This window comes from Lampris incognitus, chromosome 9 (genome assembly GCF_029633865.1).
Source record: "Lampris incognitus isolate fLamInc1 chromosome 9, fLamInc1.hap2, whole genome shotgun sequence".
In the NCBI taxonomy this organism is placed as follows: Eukaryota; Metazoa; Chordata; class Actinopteri; order Lampriformes; family Lampridae; genus Lampris; species Lampris incognitus.
The window spans coordinates 14352653-14373252 of NC_079219.1; the positions used below are offsets into that span (position 1 = coordinate 14352653).

Here is a 20600-nt window from a genome sequence, read left to right on the forward strand (position 1 = left end):
AAAAAGACCTTTTTGAACTTTATCTGTGAGTTTCATAAATTGTTATATGAGCACAATAGAAATGGCCAGTAAGGATGGGTACCGAAACCCGGTATTAAACAGGCACCGATGCTAAAGACCGTAATATTGATACGGTCCGACATTAATGGTTCTAACAGTATTGGAGAAATTAAGAACATAAATGTCCTATATTTATTTAGGCTACATAAACTTTATCTTGCACATTTTATCACACCTACTCCATTTCTAATTTGCAGTAAGATTAAGAAATTTATCAATGATGCATTTTCGCTATTCCAAATCCAGAAGAGAGATCTCTGTCTTGGAGCCTGTCGTATGTGTGAGCCAAGGGGGGGGGGGGGGGGGGCATCTGAGAGGCAGAGGCCTGTCCCTCTCAGACGTGTGTGCACACATACTCACACACACACACACACACACGGATCCTGCTCTTAGTGACAATGGCGGAGAGAGAACTAAATGGTCAGAAGTCTGGTTATACTTCACTAGAGTCGATGCTGACAGTGCTTGTTGCCACAAGTGCAACAAGTCTTTTGCATGTAAGGGCGGAAACACAAGCGATCTGTCGAAACACCTAGCAAAAGGGAATCAAATACAGGCGGGGAAATTTACAGTTTTCGACTGGCTAGCTCGTAGTGCACCTCCTTGCCCCATCCACCTCAGGTATGTTATGTATGCTAGCAGCCTAGAGCCCACACGGAGCTAACTAAATTATACAAACATGGGTTAATGATTAAAAGTGCTGCTCTGTCCCCAGACATGAGAAAATAAAGCAACGTTAATTCTGCTCTTAATTTGTTTTGGTTTTTTTTCTCTTAAAAAAACAAAAAAAACAAAAACAACCTATAAGAGTACCGTTAAAGTACCGGATCCATAAGCAGTATGGTTATAGTAGTGCCGTTAAAGTTTTAATGATACCCATCCCTAATGGCCAGACACGGCATTTATAGTACGACCTCTCTTTCCAATTGTTTTTTTTTTACCTTGTTCTGGTGTGAGTGAATTTTTACTATGGCTGTCTTTGAGTGTAGGTACACGCTACCCCACCCAGCACCCCTGTCGAAGTGAAGGACCCACGACATCATGAAAAGGAGGAGAAGAAGAGGGGGAAGAGAGAGGAGGAAGGACCCTCCACCTCCCAACAGAGCGAGCCCTCTCGTGTGCGAATCTTTGAAGGAGGGTAAGAAAGAACGAGAGATGCTGCAAAATGCACTTTTTCTTTCACGGTGTTCAATACTGTAAGAATAATTCTGGTGTCTCACTATGCAAATAATGTGTTTATCACTCCCTGGTCACTCAGCCGGTAACTGTTGACAGCGTCACAGTAAATATGGAAGTCAGACAAGTGTATACTGGAAAATAACAGATGGGAGGCACTGGAGCCCTCAGGGACTTCATTTGTACCTGCAGCCAAGCTTATTCCTCTTATTACTGGCAAGAAAGTCAGTTTTTTTTCTGAAGTGCTGATTTGGAAGAGAGTAACTCTGTGTGTGTGTGTGTGTGTGTGTGTGTGTGTGTGTGTGTGTGTGTGTGTGTGTGTGTGTGTGTGTGTGTGTATAACAAGTATTGTCGAAAACTTATCTCCACAACGTTCATTTGAAAAGATTCTCATAGTGTTTGCGTGACTGGCTGTACAGTGGAGCTGATGGAAGCAGCTTGGATTTGGTTAAAGAGAGGATGCAGGGATATTCAAAGAATTGAATTCCTTAGAGCAACACTAAATGTTTATGCCATCGAACACCGTGTGCTTGCGTGCCAGTGTGCATTTTGCGAGAGTGTGTGTGTGTGCGTGCGTGTGATCAATTTGTGCGTGTCCACAAACATTGCACGTGTGCACATTTTGGGGCATCTGTGGCACACGGATTTGGGGCACAACGTGGTTGTGCTTTCCACTCGTTTTTGCAAGGGTAACCTAGTGCAGTTTTCCTCCCCAGGTTCTCTCTGCTCAGAGCAAAGTTCAAAAATACCTCTACCTGGCAGCAGGTTCAGTCTAGATCCGCTAAAAAACTGAGGTACCCGGGGGCGGGGGGGTAGAGCCAGACAAAAGGTAGATGTGGTATTGTGGAAAGGATGGGTAAAAATAATCAGCACTAAAGTTTGAGGAGCTGCTGCTTTACCTCATAATAGACGGGGACATTGTGCTCAGGGTGTTTGAAGAGAGAGATTCCTCTAGATTGGCACTGAATTTTTGTAAAAATGAGTTTGCCCATGTGTGTGTTTGCATGTGTGCTTGTTTGTGTGTATGTGTGCGTGCATGCTAATATACAGACAAGACCTTTGTTTTTGTGTGTGTGGTGCACACAGTTTAAGAAGTTGTCTGCCTGACAGTAGATAAGGCATTAATTACCAGTGTTTATCATTGGCAGGCACATGCTTCACACACAACCATGGGGGGGGCATGGGGGGGGGGGCTTTGCCACTCCACAAACAGCCCACAGCTCTCTCCTCATTTTCCCTTGTCTGCCTCTCTCATACGACCCTCCTCTTCCTCTTCTCTCTCTGTTCACGCTCCCCGTCTCTCTCTGGCAATTCTCCCGGAGTCTAACAAACCTGAGCGTGTGGTTCTCCCCCTGCTCGGCTGTCTTTCAGCTTGCTCCGCGTCCTCTCTCTCTCTCTCTGCATACCTGCGTCCCTTGATGTCTCGCCGAAGCGGTTTTCTCCACGCAGGCAACCAAGCGCAGCTGCCGCGCTTTGGAAGCCGCTAGAATGTTTCGTACCCTCTCCCCGTTAGCACTCATTATCCCGATCTCCCTGTCATCAACACCCAAAACGAAACAAAAAAACGTGACCGTGTGTGAGACACCCACTTTGTTCTCAGCTGTCAGTGTCCTCAGTGTAGGACAAGCAGCACAAACATCTTTTCTCCCGCTCTATAAATATGCATTGAACAGCTTTATTTATTTTCCAGTGACTTGCGCGCTTTCATCTCGGCTCAGTTCCTTCAAATGAGCGTAAGGTCAGGTGTCTTTGGGGTGCATTAGTGTTGCTCAGCTGAAGGTGCAGATAGAGGGTTCACGGCAGCTACCCTCCCAGTCACACTTCTCGTGGGACTCAGGGAACCGTGGTTGTTCCTACTTGGTGGCAGCTGCGGTCTGCGGAGCGTCAGGCTTAATCCTCGGCCAACACAAGCTGTCTCCTTCTGGATGCTGTTGGATTCTGCAGACAGGTTTTCACGGTGTAAGCGGTAAAAAGAGCCATCACAATGCGGCGTCGCATCAGTGAAATGGGAATGAATTTACCCATAAGCACAGTGTACAGTACGTCTTAATAGGATTAGTAATGTCGTTTTACATAGTTGTTTATGGCCAAGTGTACACAGACATTAGAGTAGTGACGAAAGTGTGTTGCTACCATATCACAGTGTCACCTTCCACCATTCTGCTTTGACATCCACGTGCCTTGTCGAATTACCTCCCAAATGCTGTTTTCAAAAATCTGTCTCCCATATTCATTATATCAGGGCCATTTATTTGTCGTTTCATTTCATGCACTTGTGTACATGAAATGAACGAAATATCGTTTTTCCCCCAGCCCACAGCAGCGCAACACAAAGACAAAAACACATATTCAAACTACAAGAACACATATACCCAAACTACTAAACAAAAACTACAAAATCCATATATCCAACATCCATCCGTCCATTATCCAAGCTGCTTATCCGAATTCTGGTCGCAGGGATGCTGGAGCCTATCCCAGCAGTCATTGGGTGGCAGGCGGGGAGACACCCTGGACAGGCCGCCAGTCCATCACAGGGCCTACACACACACACATACAGACACACACACACATACAGACACACACGCATTCACACCGAGGGACAATGTACTATGGCCGATTCACCTGACCTATAGATGTCCAACATATCAACAAAAAAAAAATTCACCGTCCAAGAGGACCAACGTCAGCCAGGATGACTGTTGGAATTGTCGGTCTGCATGGGCTAGCAGTTAGCTTAGCCTACCCCGCTTCCGCGTTATGTCAGACTACCCTCGATGTTTCCTCTTCGGGCGCAGCTCCGGGCAGGACAGTGGTCCTTGGGCCCACCGGACACAGCAGACCAGGCTCCCCCAGCCATCCAATGCCAGCTCTCCCAGCCAGACACCCTCAATACACCTCCCCGCATTCCACATGACGACACCAAAAACACTGTCAACGCCAGGTGAGGCCGGCACCAGACCGCCCTCAGTGTTATCGTAACTGCCGGTCTGCGTGGGCTAGCAGTTAGCTTAGCCTGCCCCGCTTCAGCATCCTGTCAGACTACCCTCGGTGTTTCCTCTTCGGGTGCAGCTCCGGGCACAGGCCGCAGTCCCCGGGCCCACAAGACGCAGCAGACCAGGCTCTCCCAGCCATCAAATGAAGACATAAACTTAGATGCAGATGTGGACAAAGACACTGCATGGATGGCACTGGTTGAGGCCGCCGCAAACCTGAATTTGCGAGTAATGAGTTATGGCCATTGTGTGTGAGCACTTTTTCAGCGGAATATATAATTCACCTTGTTCCGTTGGTGAATGTTGCACATGTGAAATTCAGCTCCAGTCTTCTGAGCTGGAGATGTGAGTGAGTATTTTTAGCAGTGACGAGAAATGTTTCAGTGAACAGCAGCCAGCTCCTGAATGAACACAACAAAATGCCTCCCGTTAGACCATTTCAAGGTTGTGTAACAATTCGCTTTGACTTGTCATCGCTAGTTCTGTTATCCAACAGAAATTATCCTCAGCATCTCTGGCTTGTGTTCGTGTTCATGATGCTGTGTTGCACATCCTACTGTTCAACATAAGCAGCCCTGTGTTTAAGTGTTTGTGCAGCCGAGAACAGATTGAACAACTCATCTCAAGCAGGAAGCGCAGATGGATTTTTTTTTTTTTAAGAGGATAATTTATTTGGGTTTAAAATGTCTGCGGTTCCACAGTGGGTCCACAAAATAGGTTTTTGGTAAACATCATGATTGCGAATAAACAACACTTTTATAGACTAGCACTAAATGTGTAGCTTGATTTTTTTTTGCATATGCTGTCTATTTTGGGATGTTGGATGCAGCCAGGCTTCCCTTCCCTCTTAGCTACTGCTGTTGTTGGCAGGGCCACCCAAACACAGCAGAAAGGCTGGTATTCTCTGTCTGCTCTGGGTATTGCGGGAATGAAGGGAATAGCCATGGGATATGGAGGAACTGGGGTTTTGGTGGGGCTTCCCCATCCTGCCTCCATAAAGAGGGCCTTGTTATGAGGATGGTGAATGCTCAATTCTCTTGTGTTCTCATGTTTGTGTGCTTGTGTGTGTGTGTGTGTGTGTGTGTGTGTGTGTGTGCGTGTGCGTGTGCGTGTGTGTGTGTGGACCCACACACTATCCTTTCAATTCAGTTAATCTAAATTCACTGGTATTATTCTAATCTATTCTCTTTCATTTACAATCAAATTACACTGGATTGAAAGGATGAGTGTGGAAGTGTGTGTATATATATATATATATATATATATATATATATATATATATATATATATATATATATATGTGTGTGTGTGTGCACCTGCTCTTACCCTGCTGATCTAAACAAGTTCAACTAAACTCGGCTCGCCTTGACTCTGCTCGACTCAATTCAATTTATGTTACTTCATTTCAGTTCAGTTCAAATACTTAAATCCACCACACCCAGACAGTGGAGGGTCTTGGTTGCCATGTAGTCAGCTCCAGTACCAGTATTAGTAGGATATACTTAGATATATTTTGAGGAGGGTGAAGTTAGTTGCACAATCCTAGTATTTTAATAATTCTGGCCTCAAAACCTCTTCCTCACACACCATTTTTAGATTTATTTTTTTTACCAAGAGCCGATTGAAATCGTTTGTCTCTGCCCACTTCCCCATCTCTTTCCAGGTTCAAGTCCAATGAGGAGTATGTGTACGTGAGAGGTCGTGGGAGGGGGAAATATGTGTGTGGAGAGTGTGGCATCCGCTGTAAGAAACCTAGCATGTTGAGGAAGCACATCCGTACGCATACCGATCTCCGTCCGTATGTCTGCAAACACTGCAACTTTGCCTTCAAAACCAAAGGTAAGAGGGTGCGGCCCGTTATGTGCAATATGTTGTTGGTGTTGGTCTGTTGTTGTTGTTATTTTAAGATGGCATGGCAGACAGCTGTAACCTCTCTTTATTTCTGTTGCCCTGAGTATGTTGAGGCCTCTTTTAATGTTTTGGTTTTTTGTTTTTGTTTCATAGGGAACCTTACTAAACACATGAAATCAAAGGCTCATGGGAAAAAGTGCCAGGCAATGGGAGTATCTGAGTCATCACTGGACGATCCGGAGAGCGAAGAAGCAGGTACTTAACGGAAGGGTTTGCGGGGTGGGATTGCACGTAGCGCGTTCCTCCTAATGTTGAGGAGAAATATTAGTATATACAGCTGGATGAACTCCTGCCCCTGAAGAGTTCTCGCAGCTCAGCCCGGCACTGACAGCTTATGCAACCCCATGTTCTATTCCCTTCCCCTTGGCCTTGCAGAAGAAAAATAGTGAAAAAGAAAAGAAAGGATAAGATAAATAAATGAAGAACGCGGAGCATTCCACGGGATCTTGGTGTAGCTGCGTTAGTCTGGCCAGTGTGCTGAGTTGTTAAGGATGTATTTGTGCTGCATAAAAGAATCATTCCAGTCATGTTTGCCCCCATCTCTGTGGGGCCTCATTGCCTCCCATGTCGTGTCATCCTCCCTAGCCTCCCCCTTCCCCTCTCTCCTCCTTCTCCTCGTGAGCTCGTTGATGCTGACAGACTACAGTCAACACAAGCGAAGGACATGATATTCGTACGGCTTTCCATTCACAAGGCTGCTAAGAAATTTTATCATTGGAGCTCGATGCTCAATAAAACTCCTGTCTCTCCGCCCTCAGGCTGTTGTTAACATCGTTTTGATGGGTGGTGGTTACTGTTTGTTTCACGGCCATTATTTTTATACTCCTTGCAAAAATATCTGCTTACAGTCCATTCAATAAAAACAGAGTAAATGTGCAGCGGCATTTCAAGTTTTCATAAGTTCATGGGGAGGATGTACAGAGATGTACACTTGGGTTAAACGTGTGTGTGTGTGTGTGTGTGTGTGTGTGTGTGTGTGTGTGTGTGTGTGTGTGTGTGTGTGTGTGTGTGTGTGTGTGTGTGTGTGTTTCCATCAGGAGGCCAGGAGGAGCGAGTGTATGGTTCAGAGGAGCAGGAGGAACATCAGTTCTCCGATGTGGAGGAGTCCGAGGAGGATGATGACAATGAGGATGATGAGGAGGAAGAGGAGTCCTCCTCCCACGATGACCCGCCGTCTTCCTGCTCCTCCGACACCCGTCCATCAACAGGGGGGCGTTCGAGCTGCAGCCGGCGATCACACCAGGGCACTCCTGACCCTGAGCCTTCAGGCCCTAGTCCTAGCCCTAGCCAAGAGCCCTCCCCCAGGAGGCTTTTGCCCAGCAAACGCTCCGCCTCGCCAGGCAGCAGGAGGGCGCTATTCTCACGGCGAGGCTGGAACGCCTCGCCCAGAGGCTTCTCCCCAAGCAGTGAGAGCTGCTCCCCGAGCCGCAGTCTCTCCCCGAGGCTGGAGCTGTCCTCCCCGATCCGAACTCTCTCCCCCCGAACAGACCTGTCCTCACCCAGCCGACACTTCTCCCCGTCACCTGAGAGAGGCCTGTCCCCGATCAAAGCTGTCTCTCCTCTTCGTCCTGTCTTCCATAGCTGCTACCAGGCATCACACGCTCGGACCACACCTTCACCTCTGGGGGTACTGCACCGACTCCCTGGATACCTACCCTGGGAGAGCCCTGGCACAAAGAATGTTAAACTGGTGAGTTTGTTTTACCCCTCATAGATCTTAACCATGAAACGCTAATGTATTGTTGAGACAGACACAGGAATCAACAATTTCAACGAAGTTTAATTAAAAGAGTGAGGCAGATATTTTCCTTCTTTGTGGACAAATTAGTAGAACGACTATAGTATACAGTTAGGTCCATAAGTATTTGGACAGTGACACAATATTTGTAATTTTGCCCCTGTACACCACCACAGTGGATTGGAAATGAAGTAACCAATATGTGATTGAAGTGTGGACTCTCAGCTTTAATTTAAGGGGTTGGACAAAAATATTGCATTAACTTCAGGAATTACAGCCAGTTTTATAAATGGTCACCCCATTTTCAGAGGATCAAAAGTAATTGGACACTTGACTAACAAGTGGTTTCATGGGCAAGTAAGACCTTATCCATCGTTAGTCCATGACAAATTAAGCAGATAAAAGGTCTGGAGTTCATTCCAAGTATTTACATTCGCATTTGGTAGCTGTTCATCGGAACTGTCAACATGAAGTCCATAGAGGTGTCAATACAAGTGATGGAGGCCATCATTAGGCTGAAAAAGCAAAGGAAATCTATCAGATGGATAGTAAACACTTCAGGAGTGGCCAAATCAACATTGTAGTACATTCTTAAAAAGAAAGAATGCACTGGCAAGCTCAGCAACACCAAAAGGCATGGAAGACCACGGAGCACATCTACAGTGGATGATGGCAGAATTCTTTCCCTGGTGAAGACAAACACATTCACAACATCTAGTGAAGTCAGAAACACTCTTGAGAGGTCGGGCATCACTGTCCAAGTCTACAATCAAGAGACGCCTGCATGAAAATAAATACAGAGGGTTAACGACAAGGTGAAAACCACTGGTGTCACTTAAGAACAGGAGGGCCAGATTAGACTGTGTTTAAAAACATCTAAAAACCTACCCAGTTCTGGAAGAAGGTTCTTTGGACAGATGAAGCAATGATTAACTTGTACCAGAAGGATGGGAAGAGGAAACGTGTGGAGAACAAAAGGAACAGCTCATGATTCTCAGCATACCATATCATCTGTCAGACATGGTGGAGGTAGTGTTATGAAATGGCCATGTATGGTTGCCATGGAACTTGGTCATTGGTGTTTATTGATGATGTGACTACTGACAGAAGTAGCAGGATGGATTATGATGTTTATAAGGATACACCATTTGCTCAGATTTAGCCAAATGTCACAAAACTGAGAGGTTGGCGCTTCACAATGCAGATGGATAATGACACAAAACAAGCTGAGAAAGCAACCCAAGAGTCTCTCAAGGCAGAAAAGTGGAATATTCATCAGTGACCAAGTCAGTCACCTGAGCTCAACCCAAGTGAGCATGCTTTTCACTTGCTGAAGATCAAACTAATGGCCAAAAGACCCACAAACAACCAGCAACTGAAGGCAGCTGCCACTAAGTCTTGGCAGAGCATTTCAAAGGAGGAAACTCAGAATTTGAAGATGTCGATGGGTTCCAGACTTCAGGCAGTCATTGACTGCAAAGGATTTTCCTCCAAACATTAAATATAATTGTTATAATCATGGTTATGTTTGTTTGTCCAATTACTTTTGAGCCTCTGAAAATGGGTGACCCTGTATATCCATGGCTGTAATTCTTGAACAGTTAATGCCATATTTTTATCCAACCCCTTAAATTAAAGCTGAAAGCCTACTCTTCAATCACACCTCAAATACTTCATGTCAAATCCACTGTGGTGGTGTACAGGGGCAAAATTACAAATATTGTGTAACTGTCCAAATGCTTATGGACCTAACTGTATGTCTATGAAACTTATCTGACAATTTTCTTCACCAAAGGTTGTTTGGTTTAAAAAGTCATTAACATAATAACAGTATTATTCACCAAAAGCTCCTCCAATCGGCTGATAATATTCCTGGTCCCACCCCCTCCCTTGACAGAAACAATGGCTGCTTGACCAAGGCCTCGTGCAAAATCTGGGTTGACTGTTTCCGACTGTATGACATCACTCTGAGGGGGCGATTCTGGATAGCTGTTCAGACAGTGGTATTTCATCACATTAAAAAACATAATAAGCTGGTGAAACAGAGTTGTGATTTCAGGGCTGTGAAAGTATGAACATGGTACTCCTCGCTGACAGCAAAATCCTCCCAAGACTAGGAAAATCTCGTTTTCCATAATACTCTCCCTTTAACATAATCCAGATCTTGCCGAGCATTCAGTACATGTACTGCACTGTACTCAAGAATGTATGGCTTCATGCTGCAACCTCCTATCTAATACCTCTCATAGCGGATCATATGAGACTCATGTTTCATACACCGTAGCCACATCCCATTGAGCCTCAAATTTTTTTTAAAAGAAAGTAACCAGAAAGGTTGAAAAAAGCACCAAACTTCTTCCCCCCCCCAGGATGGTTTGGGGCATTATATGTCTTGATGCATGCTCAGTAATCCAGGTAAGAAAATCAAAGAAGGTTGAATCAGTTCATCCGGATACAACGTTTTATTGACAGATACATTTCATCACTCATCTAATTCCCCTTTTCCACTGCATGGTACCGGCTCAACTCGACTCTACTCTATTCGGCTCTACTCGCTTTACTTTTTGGGATTTCGTTTTCCACCGCAGATAGTCTCCCCTCACGGCGAAGCCCCGCTGGTCATTTGTGGGTGTGTTTACTAGTTTTTTTTTAAAGATTTTATTTATATTTAAATAAGTATAACCAAATAAATATACATTTATTTATTTATTTTGATTAATTAATTTATGTATAGTGGTATTTTCATTATTGGCTCAGCTCACTTGGAACCTCGACTGAGGTGGTACCAAAAAAAGTACTGGTACCGTGTACTATCCCTAACTTTTGCCCAATGGAAAACCAAAAAAAGCAATTAAGAGTTGAGTGGAGTTGAGTCGAGGTGGTACCATGCAGTGGAAAAGAGGCATTAGTGACCTCTTCAGTGTAAACTGACTGCAGGTATCCCCACCCTTATAAACAATACGGGAATCGGGAACAATTTCGGTCATTATACAGTTGCATAACGACCGAAACCAAATTATCAGTTTCGTATGCAAATATGGGTGTGACCATTAACTAGAGTTTCGATGGCCATGTGTACCATAGTTGCAACGACAGCATTGGAAGATGGCAACACATGTACTGTTAGCCTCCCTGCCCCCGACTCTCGGTTCAGTGATAGTCATTCCCTCCTAACATATAGATGGCCTCCCCATCCAAACCAGTGTTCCCCCCTATCAAGGATGTGCGCATCCTTGAGAGGGAGGAACACTGTATTGTTTATAAGGGTGGGGATACCTGCAGTCAGTTTAGATTGACGAGGCCACTTAGATGAGTGATGAAACGTATCTGTCAATAAACGCTGTATCCGGATGAACTGATTCAACTTTCTTTGATATACAATAATAATAATGTTGCTATTATATATTAGTATTATATAATAATAATAATAATGAACACGTCCTCAACGCATCATCATTGGTGGAGTCTTAACTTGAGTAAAGGAATGCCATCAATCGTCCTATCAAATATATACTAGGTATTTGAATGTGCCAATGAATAAGGATATTGTTGAGGACATACGGTCAGATCATCTGCTTAAGGGTGGGGTCTGTGAGCTAAGCCCCCCTGAATGACGTTTGAGAAAAACTGCCATAAAGGTAGGCTCTGAAATAGAAATTAAGCACATATTGGCATTCAAGCTTTTAATTATTGTGTTCTTGACAAAAATAATGACGGTGTATTCAGAACGATGACTATTACATTACATATAGTTAAGATTTTATGCAACAGATGGTTAAGTTTATGCATAAGGTTATAAATATCAGTGTTTAGGTTTTACATTGGAGAGGGTTAAGTTTTGGTATAGGCCGGTTGCTAAGCGTAATGATCGGCATTGAGTGCAAATCGGGGTTAAGTTGATCGCTGCTGATGTTCCGTCAGATAAAACCATGTTTTCCCAGCATAGTTGCCGCTGTACACACCTCTTCCTATCAGGCAAGAGGTATGATGCTGGAAGTATGATATGAGCGCTCTAGGCCGCAGCCTTAACTCTACTCAGTTTACCTACTGACAGTGGAAGTCCATGTTCATGAGCTCTTGTATTGTTGATGTCCTTGCTCCCCCTACAGGAGAAAAGCGATACGCCAAGTGAAGGGCCAATGTCACCAGAGGCCAATCTGTTTCCTCCTTCCTTCCGTCTTCCCTCCAGCGAGGGTTATCCCAGCCACCAGGCAGCAGACCACATCTTCAGCCATCTTCCCTTGCACTCCCAGCGGGCCAAGGTCCCCTACCTGATGATCCCCATCGGAGGGATACAGATGGTCCAGGCCAGACCTCTGTCCCATCCCACTACCACCCCATCCTCCCCAACGTCTCCCCCCACTGAGAGGCCATCGCTGGCCAGATTTGAATCACCCTGGGGCGGGACCCCCAGAACTCAAGGGCTTAGGACTCCTGGCGACCGCTGGTTAGAGAACCAGGAAGCAGGAACCAGCCAGTTGGGCCTGTGCATCCCCGCTACAACGCTAACTTGTTCCAAACCAGAGTCAGAGACCACGGACTCAAAGCAATATGGCAGCTTGCATAGCTCCCCCAATCCCCACAGGTCTGTTCCTGAGACCAGAGAACGTTGTGTGAGAGACAGTCGTTTGAGACAAGGAGCCCCCTTAGCATTGCACGCAATTGGACAGCTTTCAGAGGAGGAGGGGCCTCCAGTTGAAGGAGGAGCTAAGGGAGACACAGCCAGAACAGACCAGAGCACTTACTAGTCTCTACACCTTGATGCGCCATGCATCCCACCTTTTGCTTTATTGGTTGCTACAACTGTCTTGTTTTTTTGGTTGTTTTTTTATTGAGTTGTTTTTATACAGTTTTCAATACTATTGTTAACTTAAATATTTGTTCTTTGGCAATATTCAGGTTTGTTATAAAATGCACTTTTTTCTTTGTGAAAATAATGTTTCTGTAAAAAAAAAAGTATATATACATATATATGTATGTATAATGTATAAATATATATATACATATATATGTATATATACACACATATATATGTAGGTATGTATATGTATATAAGTATATGTACATATATATATGAATATATATATCCCTCCTGTATCTCTATTGATACCGCAATCTTAATATTTGTTTAAATATATGTAAAAGGACTATGAATAAATTTGTAAATGACCAAAACCTTTGATCAAAAACAATTCCATTTTTGTTCGTCCTTTTGTCCAGTATTACTCAAACTGTAGTTACTTGTGCCTTTTCTGTCCAGGTTTGTTGTTTTGAGATGTACAGTACAGGCAGACAAAGAGAAGGCTGTGAAATTTTATATCCTCATTTTGTGTTGTTTGGGTGGGAGGTTGGGGGATATTTGGTGTTCTGATTGTTTTTACTCCAAAGGCCATTGCTTTAATACCAGGGTTAACCGGGAGTTGCATTGAGGAGGTACTGAAGGAGCAGCAGAGAATTTGTCAAAGAAAATGCACTGAAGATTTATTTTTTATTACAAAGAAATTTTAGATTAGAAAGTGTCTCTGTACAGAGAAGAGTGCTCCTTATTTATTGTTACTTGACGTCGATCATTTGTTTCAAGGTTGTTTTTTTTATTATTGGTAAAAGGAAGACCATGCCATTGTTACTCACTTATATTTCTGTCTTTTTCACAAAAATTGTTGTGACTTGAAATGGTGACATAGATTGAGAGCGGGAGGTTCACTGGTATAGGAGGTTCAAGTGCCCTGCAGATTTCACACACACACACAGCAAAATTTCTGGTCAATGAACAAATAAAAAGTGCGCCAGAATCCCTCCGAGGTTGTGCCTTTCTTCATTAGGAACTCATCACAGCACTTTTCTCACCATTATCTCTGCACTGCTGTCTAATTATCAACAAATATTTAATGTAAAGTCTTCAAATTGGGTTGAATGTGCTGTAATCTTGATCCTTCCGGGCGTCTTGAGGCCCTATTCTCAAGCCACATGGAATATATATTTAAAAAAAAAACAGAAAAAGAATATAACACTTATGAAAGACGTCCTTAAGTGAAGGAACGTGCAGTCGGCAAAGGGAAATGCCCTTTTAATGTCAGAAACATTTCACGTGTGTGGAATTTGAAACGTCAGAAAATATGAACTGAAATTCAGATTTCTATTTAAGTTTTGCATCCAAGTAACATCTGACTGCAAAATGTTTGTCGTTTGTCATATTTTCACGTGCAGATATTTTACTCTCATATTTTCTTACATTTCTTTATATTATTTACAACAGCAAAGACAGAAGAATGGCATACAGACAGGAAGGTGTAGGGTGGATGCAGGGGAACATGTAGGATGTGGAAATAGAGAGGCTGTCTGTAGATGTGCATGGAGGCGGTGTGCGGGAGGTGGTTGTTGTAGGGAAGCAGCTGTGTGGAGAGTTTACACAAAAGTATTTGAATCACTGGTGATATTTGTGGCAGCAGTAATAGAAACAATCAAAAGGACGGTCAGTGGAAAATAAAGGAAAAAATGGGTGGGTAAATGAGTAAATAAAAATGATTAAGGGGGAAGACATTTCAATAAATCTTTATGCGACAGTAATAATAATAGTAATCAAAATAATGATGATGGCAAAAGCAAAAAAAAGTTGTAATGTTGTGTGAGTGTGTTTGCACTTGTATGTCTACCTCTAGAGAGTGTATATGTGTTTGCGAGAGTGCATGTGTGTGTATGATCCTATGTATGTGTGTTTGCATATGTATGTGAATGTATGAGTGTTGTTTGTTTGTGTTTGTTGTGGCACGAGCTCACCTGCAACTGAAGAGATTTAAGAAGTGTTGAATAGCTTTCACTGAATTGTTAAGATTGTTGTTTGTTGTTTGTTTTTGTTTTTTTTGTAAGGCTGAGTTTTGTCGTCTTGGCGATAGTTTGGGGTACCAGTAGAGGTGTTGTGATTTGTTTTTGTGATGTGTCAATATATCCAGGTCTCCTAGTATGCACAGTGATGGGGATAGGGGGATGCTGCACCCAAAGAACAGATAGATGGTAAATGGACTGCGTTTATACAGCGTTTTCTAGTCTAGCGACCACTCACAGGGCTTTACAGCGTACGCCTCACATTCACCCATATACACACACACACACACACACACACACAGTCATACACTGATGGCGGAGGCTGCCATGTAAGGTGCCAACCTGCTCATCAGGAGCAGTTAGGGGTTCGGTGTCTTGCTCAAGGACACTTCGACCCGCTCTCTGGAGGAGCCGAGGGTCGAACCAGCGACCTTCTGATCACTAGACGACCCGCTCTACCTCCTGAGCCATGCCGCCCCGTAAAGTGATAGTTTAGTAGTTGTTTCTTTCCAGAAGTGTTGTACTGGTTTGGTTTAGTGTAGTTTAAACGTTTATTTGGGAAGGGACAATGTACATTAATCCCCATTCAAAGCAAATGGAAACATACCCGGGTTAGCTAACAGGCTGGTTTCCATCGGCAGTCCCTTTGCCTGATGTTGTTAGGCACCCTAGGATAATAAAATAGTATAAAAAATAAATAAACATACAACACACTTAATATACATTACAAGAACAACACGAGCAATCAAACAAGAAAATATATACAGAATATACAATTAACGTAGGAAAAGATAATAAAGATAACATAGAAAATAACATACTGAGTGTATGGAAGAGGTGGTCAGTTGTGTTAAGGGTGCAGCGAGTGCATATGTCTGACCCGGTGAGTCCCATGATGTGCATCTTGTCTTGTGTAATCCTGCGAATAACTTCGTATTGAATGAGTCTTGTCTGAGTGTTCGTGAACACGCTGAAGGTCTTTCAGCGTATCTGAGTGCAGAGGTCATTTGTGGTGCTGATGTTAACATCGTTATCCCATTTGTTTACTGGTGGAGGGATGGTGGAGTCAGTGGAAGATAACAGTTTGTATAAATCTGACAGGTTTGTTTGGGTTGGCCATGTTATTGACGTTGTCCAATAGGGGTGGTGGCTGAAGGTTGTTATTGGATTTTGTCTTGATTGCATGCTTTAATTGAGTGTATTGTAAGTATTGCCATTTCTCTATACCGTGATTTTGTATGAACTGTTGTGGCGTAGATGCGTCATGCCTTTTCCCTTCCATTTGGTGCCTGTCATGGGAGATTTGTTGTCGAGAAAATCTGGATCGTGCAGGGCGTCCGGGTAGCGTAGCGGTCTATTCCGTTGCCTACCAACACGGGGATCGCCAGTTCGAATCCCCGTGTTACCCACGGCTTGGTCGGGCGTGGATGTGGGTACGTGTACTTGTCGCTGCACTAGCGCCTCCTCTGGTCGGTCGGGGCGCCTGTTCGGGGGGGACTGGGGGGAATAGCGTGATCTTCCCACGAGCTACGTCCCCCTGGTGAAACTCCTCACTGTCAGGTGAAAAGTAGCAGCTAGTGACTCCACATGTCTCGGAGGAGGCATGTGGTAGTCTGCAGCCCTCCCCGGATCGGTGGAGGGGGTGGAGCAGCAACCGGGACGGCTCGGAAGAGTGGGGTAATTTGGCCAAATTCAGTTGGGGAGAAAAAGGGGAGAGAAAAGAAAATCTAGTTTGTGCCAAATGGGTATAGTATGTGAACAAGGTGACATTGTGAAGTTTGTCCTTTTATTAACTTTCCACCAGGCTGGTTGAGTTGTGGTAATTACGGTGTTTTTAAGACTTTTTTTTGGGGGGGGGGGTCGTTGTGTTGCTAAGGAAGGGTAGATCTTTTATTGCTGTCTCTTAGCAGTCCATTTTTTTCTATATTCCGTCATGAAGTTTTGTGGCTCCATTTAGTAATATATATATATATATATATATATATATATATATATAGATAGATAGATAGATAGATAGTGTAACGTGCATGGATAACAAGACACGCTGGCCGCTGGCTGGCGAGTCTGATCTTTTAGTCGAGCGGTTAGCGATGTCTCCTGCGGTGCGGGCGATACGGGTTCGCTTCCCGGCCGCGGCAGTTCCTGTGGTTGCGTTGTCTCCCGAATTCGCTACTATATATATATATATATATATATATATATATATATATATATATATATATATATATATATATATATACACTACCGTTCAAAAGTTTGGGATCACCCAAACAATTTCGTGTTTTCCGTGAAAAGTCACACTTATTCACCACCATATGTTGTGAAATGAATAGAAAATAGAGTCAAGACATTGACAAGGTTAGAAATAATGATTTGTATTTGAAATAAGATTTTTTTTACATCAAACTTTGCTTTCGTCAAAGAATCCTCCATTTGCAGCAATTACAGCATTGCAGACCTTTGGCATTCTAGCTGTTAATTTGTTGAGGTAATCTGGAGAAATTGCACCCCACGCTTCCAGAAGCAGCTCCCACAAGTTGGATTGGTTGGATGGGCACTTCTTTGAGCAGATTGAGTTTCTGGAGCATCACATTTGTGGGGTCAATTAAACGCTCAAAATGGCCAGAAAAAGAGAACTTTCATCTGAAACTCGACAGTCTATTCTTGTTCTTAGAAATGAAGGCTATTCCATGCGAGAAATTGCTAAGAAATTGAAGATTTCCTACACCGGTGTGTACTACTCCCTTCAGAGGACAGCACAAACAGGCTCTAACCAGAGTAGAAAAAGAAGTGGGAGGCCGCGTTGCACAACTGAGCAAGAAGATAAGTACATTAGAGTCTCTAGTTTGAGAAACAGACGCCTCACAGGTCCCCAACTGGCATCTTCATTAAATAGTACCTGTTAGAGCCTGTTTGTGCTGTCCTCTGAAGGGAGTAGTACACACCGGTGTAGGAAATCTTCAATTTCTTAGCAATTTCTCGCATGGAATAGCCTTCATTTCTAAGAACAAGAATAGACTGTCGAGTTTCAGATGAAAGTTCTCTTTTTCTGGCCATTTTGAGCGTTTAATTGACCCCACAAATGGGATGCTCCAGAAACTCAATCTGCTCAAAGAAGTGCCCATCCAACCAATCCAACTTGTGGGAGCTGCTTCTGGAAGCGTGGGGTGCAATTTCTCCAGATTACCTCAACAAATTAACAGCTAGAATGCCAAAGGTCTGCAATGCTGTAATTGCTGCAAATGGAGGATTCTTTGACGAAAGCAAAGTTTGATGTAAAAAAAATCTTATTTCAAATACAAATCATTATTTCTAACCTTGTCAATGTCTTGACTCTATTTTCTATTCATTTCACAACATATGGTGGTGAATAAGTGTGACTTTTCATGGAAAACACGAAATTGTTTGGGTGATCCCAAACTTTTGAACGGTAGTGTATATATATATATAAAACGTCCAGCACTATTACCAAGCCAACCAACTACGATATATACATCATAGTTGGGTGGCCAGGTAATAGTGCTGGAAGTTAGGTGCCCCCCTTGAGTTTTTGATTTTTGCAGTGTAGTCAGTTTTATTCTGTGTTTTTTTTTCCAATATAATTTTGCTGTGAGGGTGGTTGGACTGGGGTCATGGTGACTAGGTAAGTGGTTTTTTGGTGGTATTATTATCTTTACAGTAGAGGTTTGGCCCATGATGGATAGTGGTAAGGTCATTCAGCGGTTTAAGTCGTCTTCTATTGTTTTTAATAATGGATTGAAGTTGAGATGGAATAACTCTGACAGTTTTGGGGATGTTTTTGTACCTAGATATGTGATATTGCCTGTGTTGAGGGAGAAGGGGGGATTCTGAGGTGCAGATGATTTACTCTGACATATTATTTATATAAAAATACTCTGCGGCAGTGGAGAGATCATCCTTAGTCATGATAACATGGAGGTCAATATGAATCAGATGGTAAAATTTCAGGCTTAAACCCACAATAGCCCACCACGTTATCCCTTTTTTCCTTCTTATGCTCCTATGAGGCAGCAGACTATGTTCTTCAGACGCACCACTAGATGTCCCTACTGAGTCACCCACGGTCAGGCATGCACCAAGGCGTTCCGTGTACAGTTGCTACCAGGTAACTTGGGATTTGGCCTTGGATATGATAAAGAAAAACATCATGGCCGTATGGTGTCCTTTCACCCCCTGAGCATAACCTCTGTCGTCATCGGCAGTCGTGGTCCAGAGGGGCTTCTTCACTGCACTGTCACTAAGATTTTCATTAAGATTTTGTCATTAAGATTTTCATCCCTGAGCTGCGAATTGGATTTGAACAACATGACTGTGAGTTCCAGGAGCTGTGTTTTTCTATGTGGGTCAAGTACGATGCTCAAAAATGCCATGCTTATTTGTGTGTCCTTGAACACTCCCTTTTTTCTTTTTTTCTTTTTTTTCCTTTTTATTATGCCCACACACATTATCACTTCCAAAAACTTTAAAGGGTCTTTTAAACATTAACACATCCTACATTCTGGCTAGCATTATATATGCCAATGATTTACCAATACAATTTCCTCCAACGCCTGTTATTGTGTTTCACCCTGGCATCTGGTGTTCTAGACATGTCTGTGATAATTGGGGGTGTATAAAACTGTATTCTTGTATAGTGGTGCCATTGTCATGCCAGTCTTGCAACTTTATTCGTTTACTTTCACCAGTCCGTCAAGTATTAACACTGAACGCACAGCGGGACTTGGGTTTATGTAAAGCTCTCTTGGGTGCAATAGGAGACTATGCTGATGAGGGCCAACTGGTCATTCTGTAGGAAACATAACACGGGCAGCATGGAGGGCCTTCTTTTCCAGAGGCGTATGTTGCAAATAGTTTGGAGTACATAAGATATTTCTTTCATGCATTCATAGCAAGAGGGAGTCAAACACAGGTAAAAGTATTGTCAAGGGTTGGCAGAAGAGAATGTTTGCAGAAGAGTAAGAGTACAAGGAGGAGGTAATGTTGCTAATTAAAGATAAACACGGGTTTCCAGGACAGAAGGCTGGAAACAGACTGAACCTTGACAGCGGGGAGTTACAACAAAGTGCTTATCTTGCTTTTCATCTGCCTTGCAGCCTTCACTGTTAGATGTTATCCATTTTTAGGAAATGGTCTGCATTATGTGATGTGCTGCCTGGAGAGAAGAGCACAGCTGTTGCTCATGCAGGAGCTGAACTTTTAACCCGGTGGCGCAAGAATGTGTTGAAGAAACTGTGCCGATGTGCCGCAGCGTGGCGATCTCATCAGCATGTCATGCATTCCACACGTCTCTTTATGTGTGGATAAAGAGGGCATTTTCTATCTTCCCACTGGGAAATCCGGCAGATTGTCCTGCACATCTCGAAAGAGTGGAGATTATTTAAATCTTCCGCGAAGAATGTCGAAGAAAAAGGTCCAAGGTCAAATCAAGGCATGGCTTTATCTTTCCACTCGCCTGTATGGGAAGACAATTCCATGGGCCTATGTATTTTTGAGAGTACTGGACACATGGGTCACGCATAAGAGAAGCCTGACTTTAATAGATGTGCCACCTCTTGATTTCCACACTAAACTGTCAAGACTTGTGCCTGAGGATGACATAGGTATATAATGGCCACCAAAATGACAAAGAATGACAATTGTAATTGACATTACTCTTTTCAGACCTACACACTTATGGGGTGAGCCAAATATTTATGACTGACATACCTACAGTATGTTTAAGCTAGTGTTATATGATCCAAAAAGCTGAAAGAACCAATCTGCTATTCACCAATTACAAATCCATTTCTCCACCACGGGATCTCTACACCTGATTATCAATATGACATGCTCGTGTGGATACAAATCATGGAAGCCCACACTGGCAAAAACTGACA

The 20600-nt window shown here is 43.4% G+C and overlaps 1 protein-coding gene across 1 annotated transcript in view; it reads left to right on the plus strand.

The window, feature by feature from the left end:
- LOC130117741 (transcription factor HIVEP3) overlaps positions 1–13664 on the plus strand; it is a 56849-nt gene extending 43185 nt beyond the window's left edge. The window contains exons 5-9 of the mRNA XM_056285932.1: positions 1050–1198; positions 5896–6071; positions 6237–6338; positions 7181–7833; positions 11991–13664. Coding sequence (XP_056141907.1) covers positions 1050–1198; positions 5896–6071; positions 6237–6338; positions 7181–7833; positions 11991–12629 — 1719 coding nt within the window. The 3' untranslated portion in view covers positions 12630–13664. The remainder of the gene's footprint in view (positions 1–1049; positions 1199–5895; positions 6072–6236; positions 6339–7180; positions 7834–11990) is intronic.
- Positions 13665–20600: the final 6936 nt, after the last annotated feature.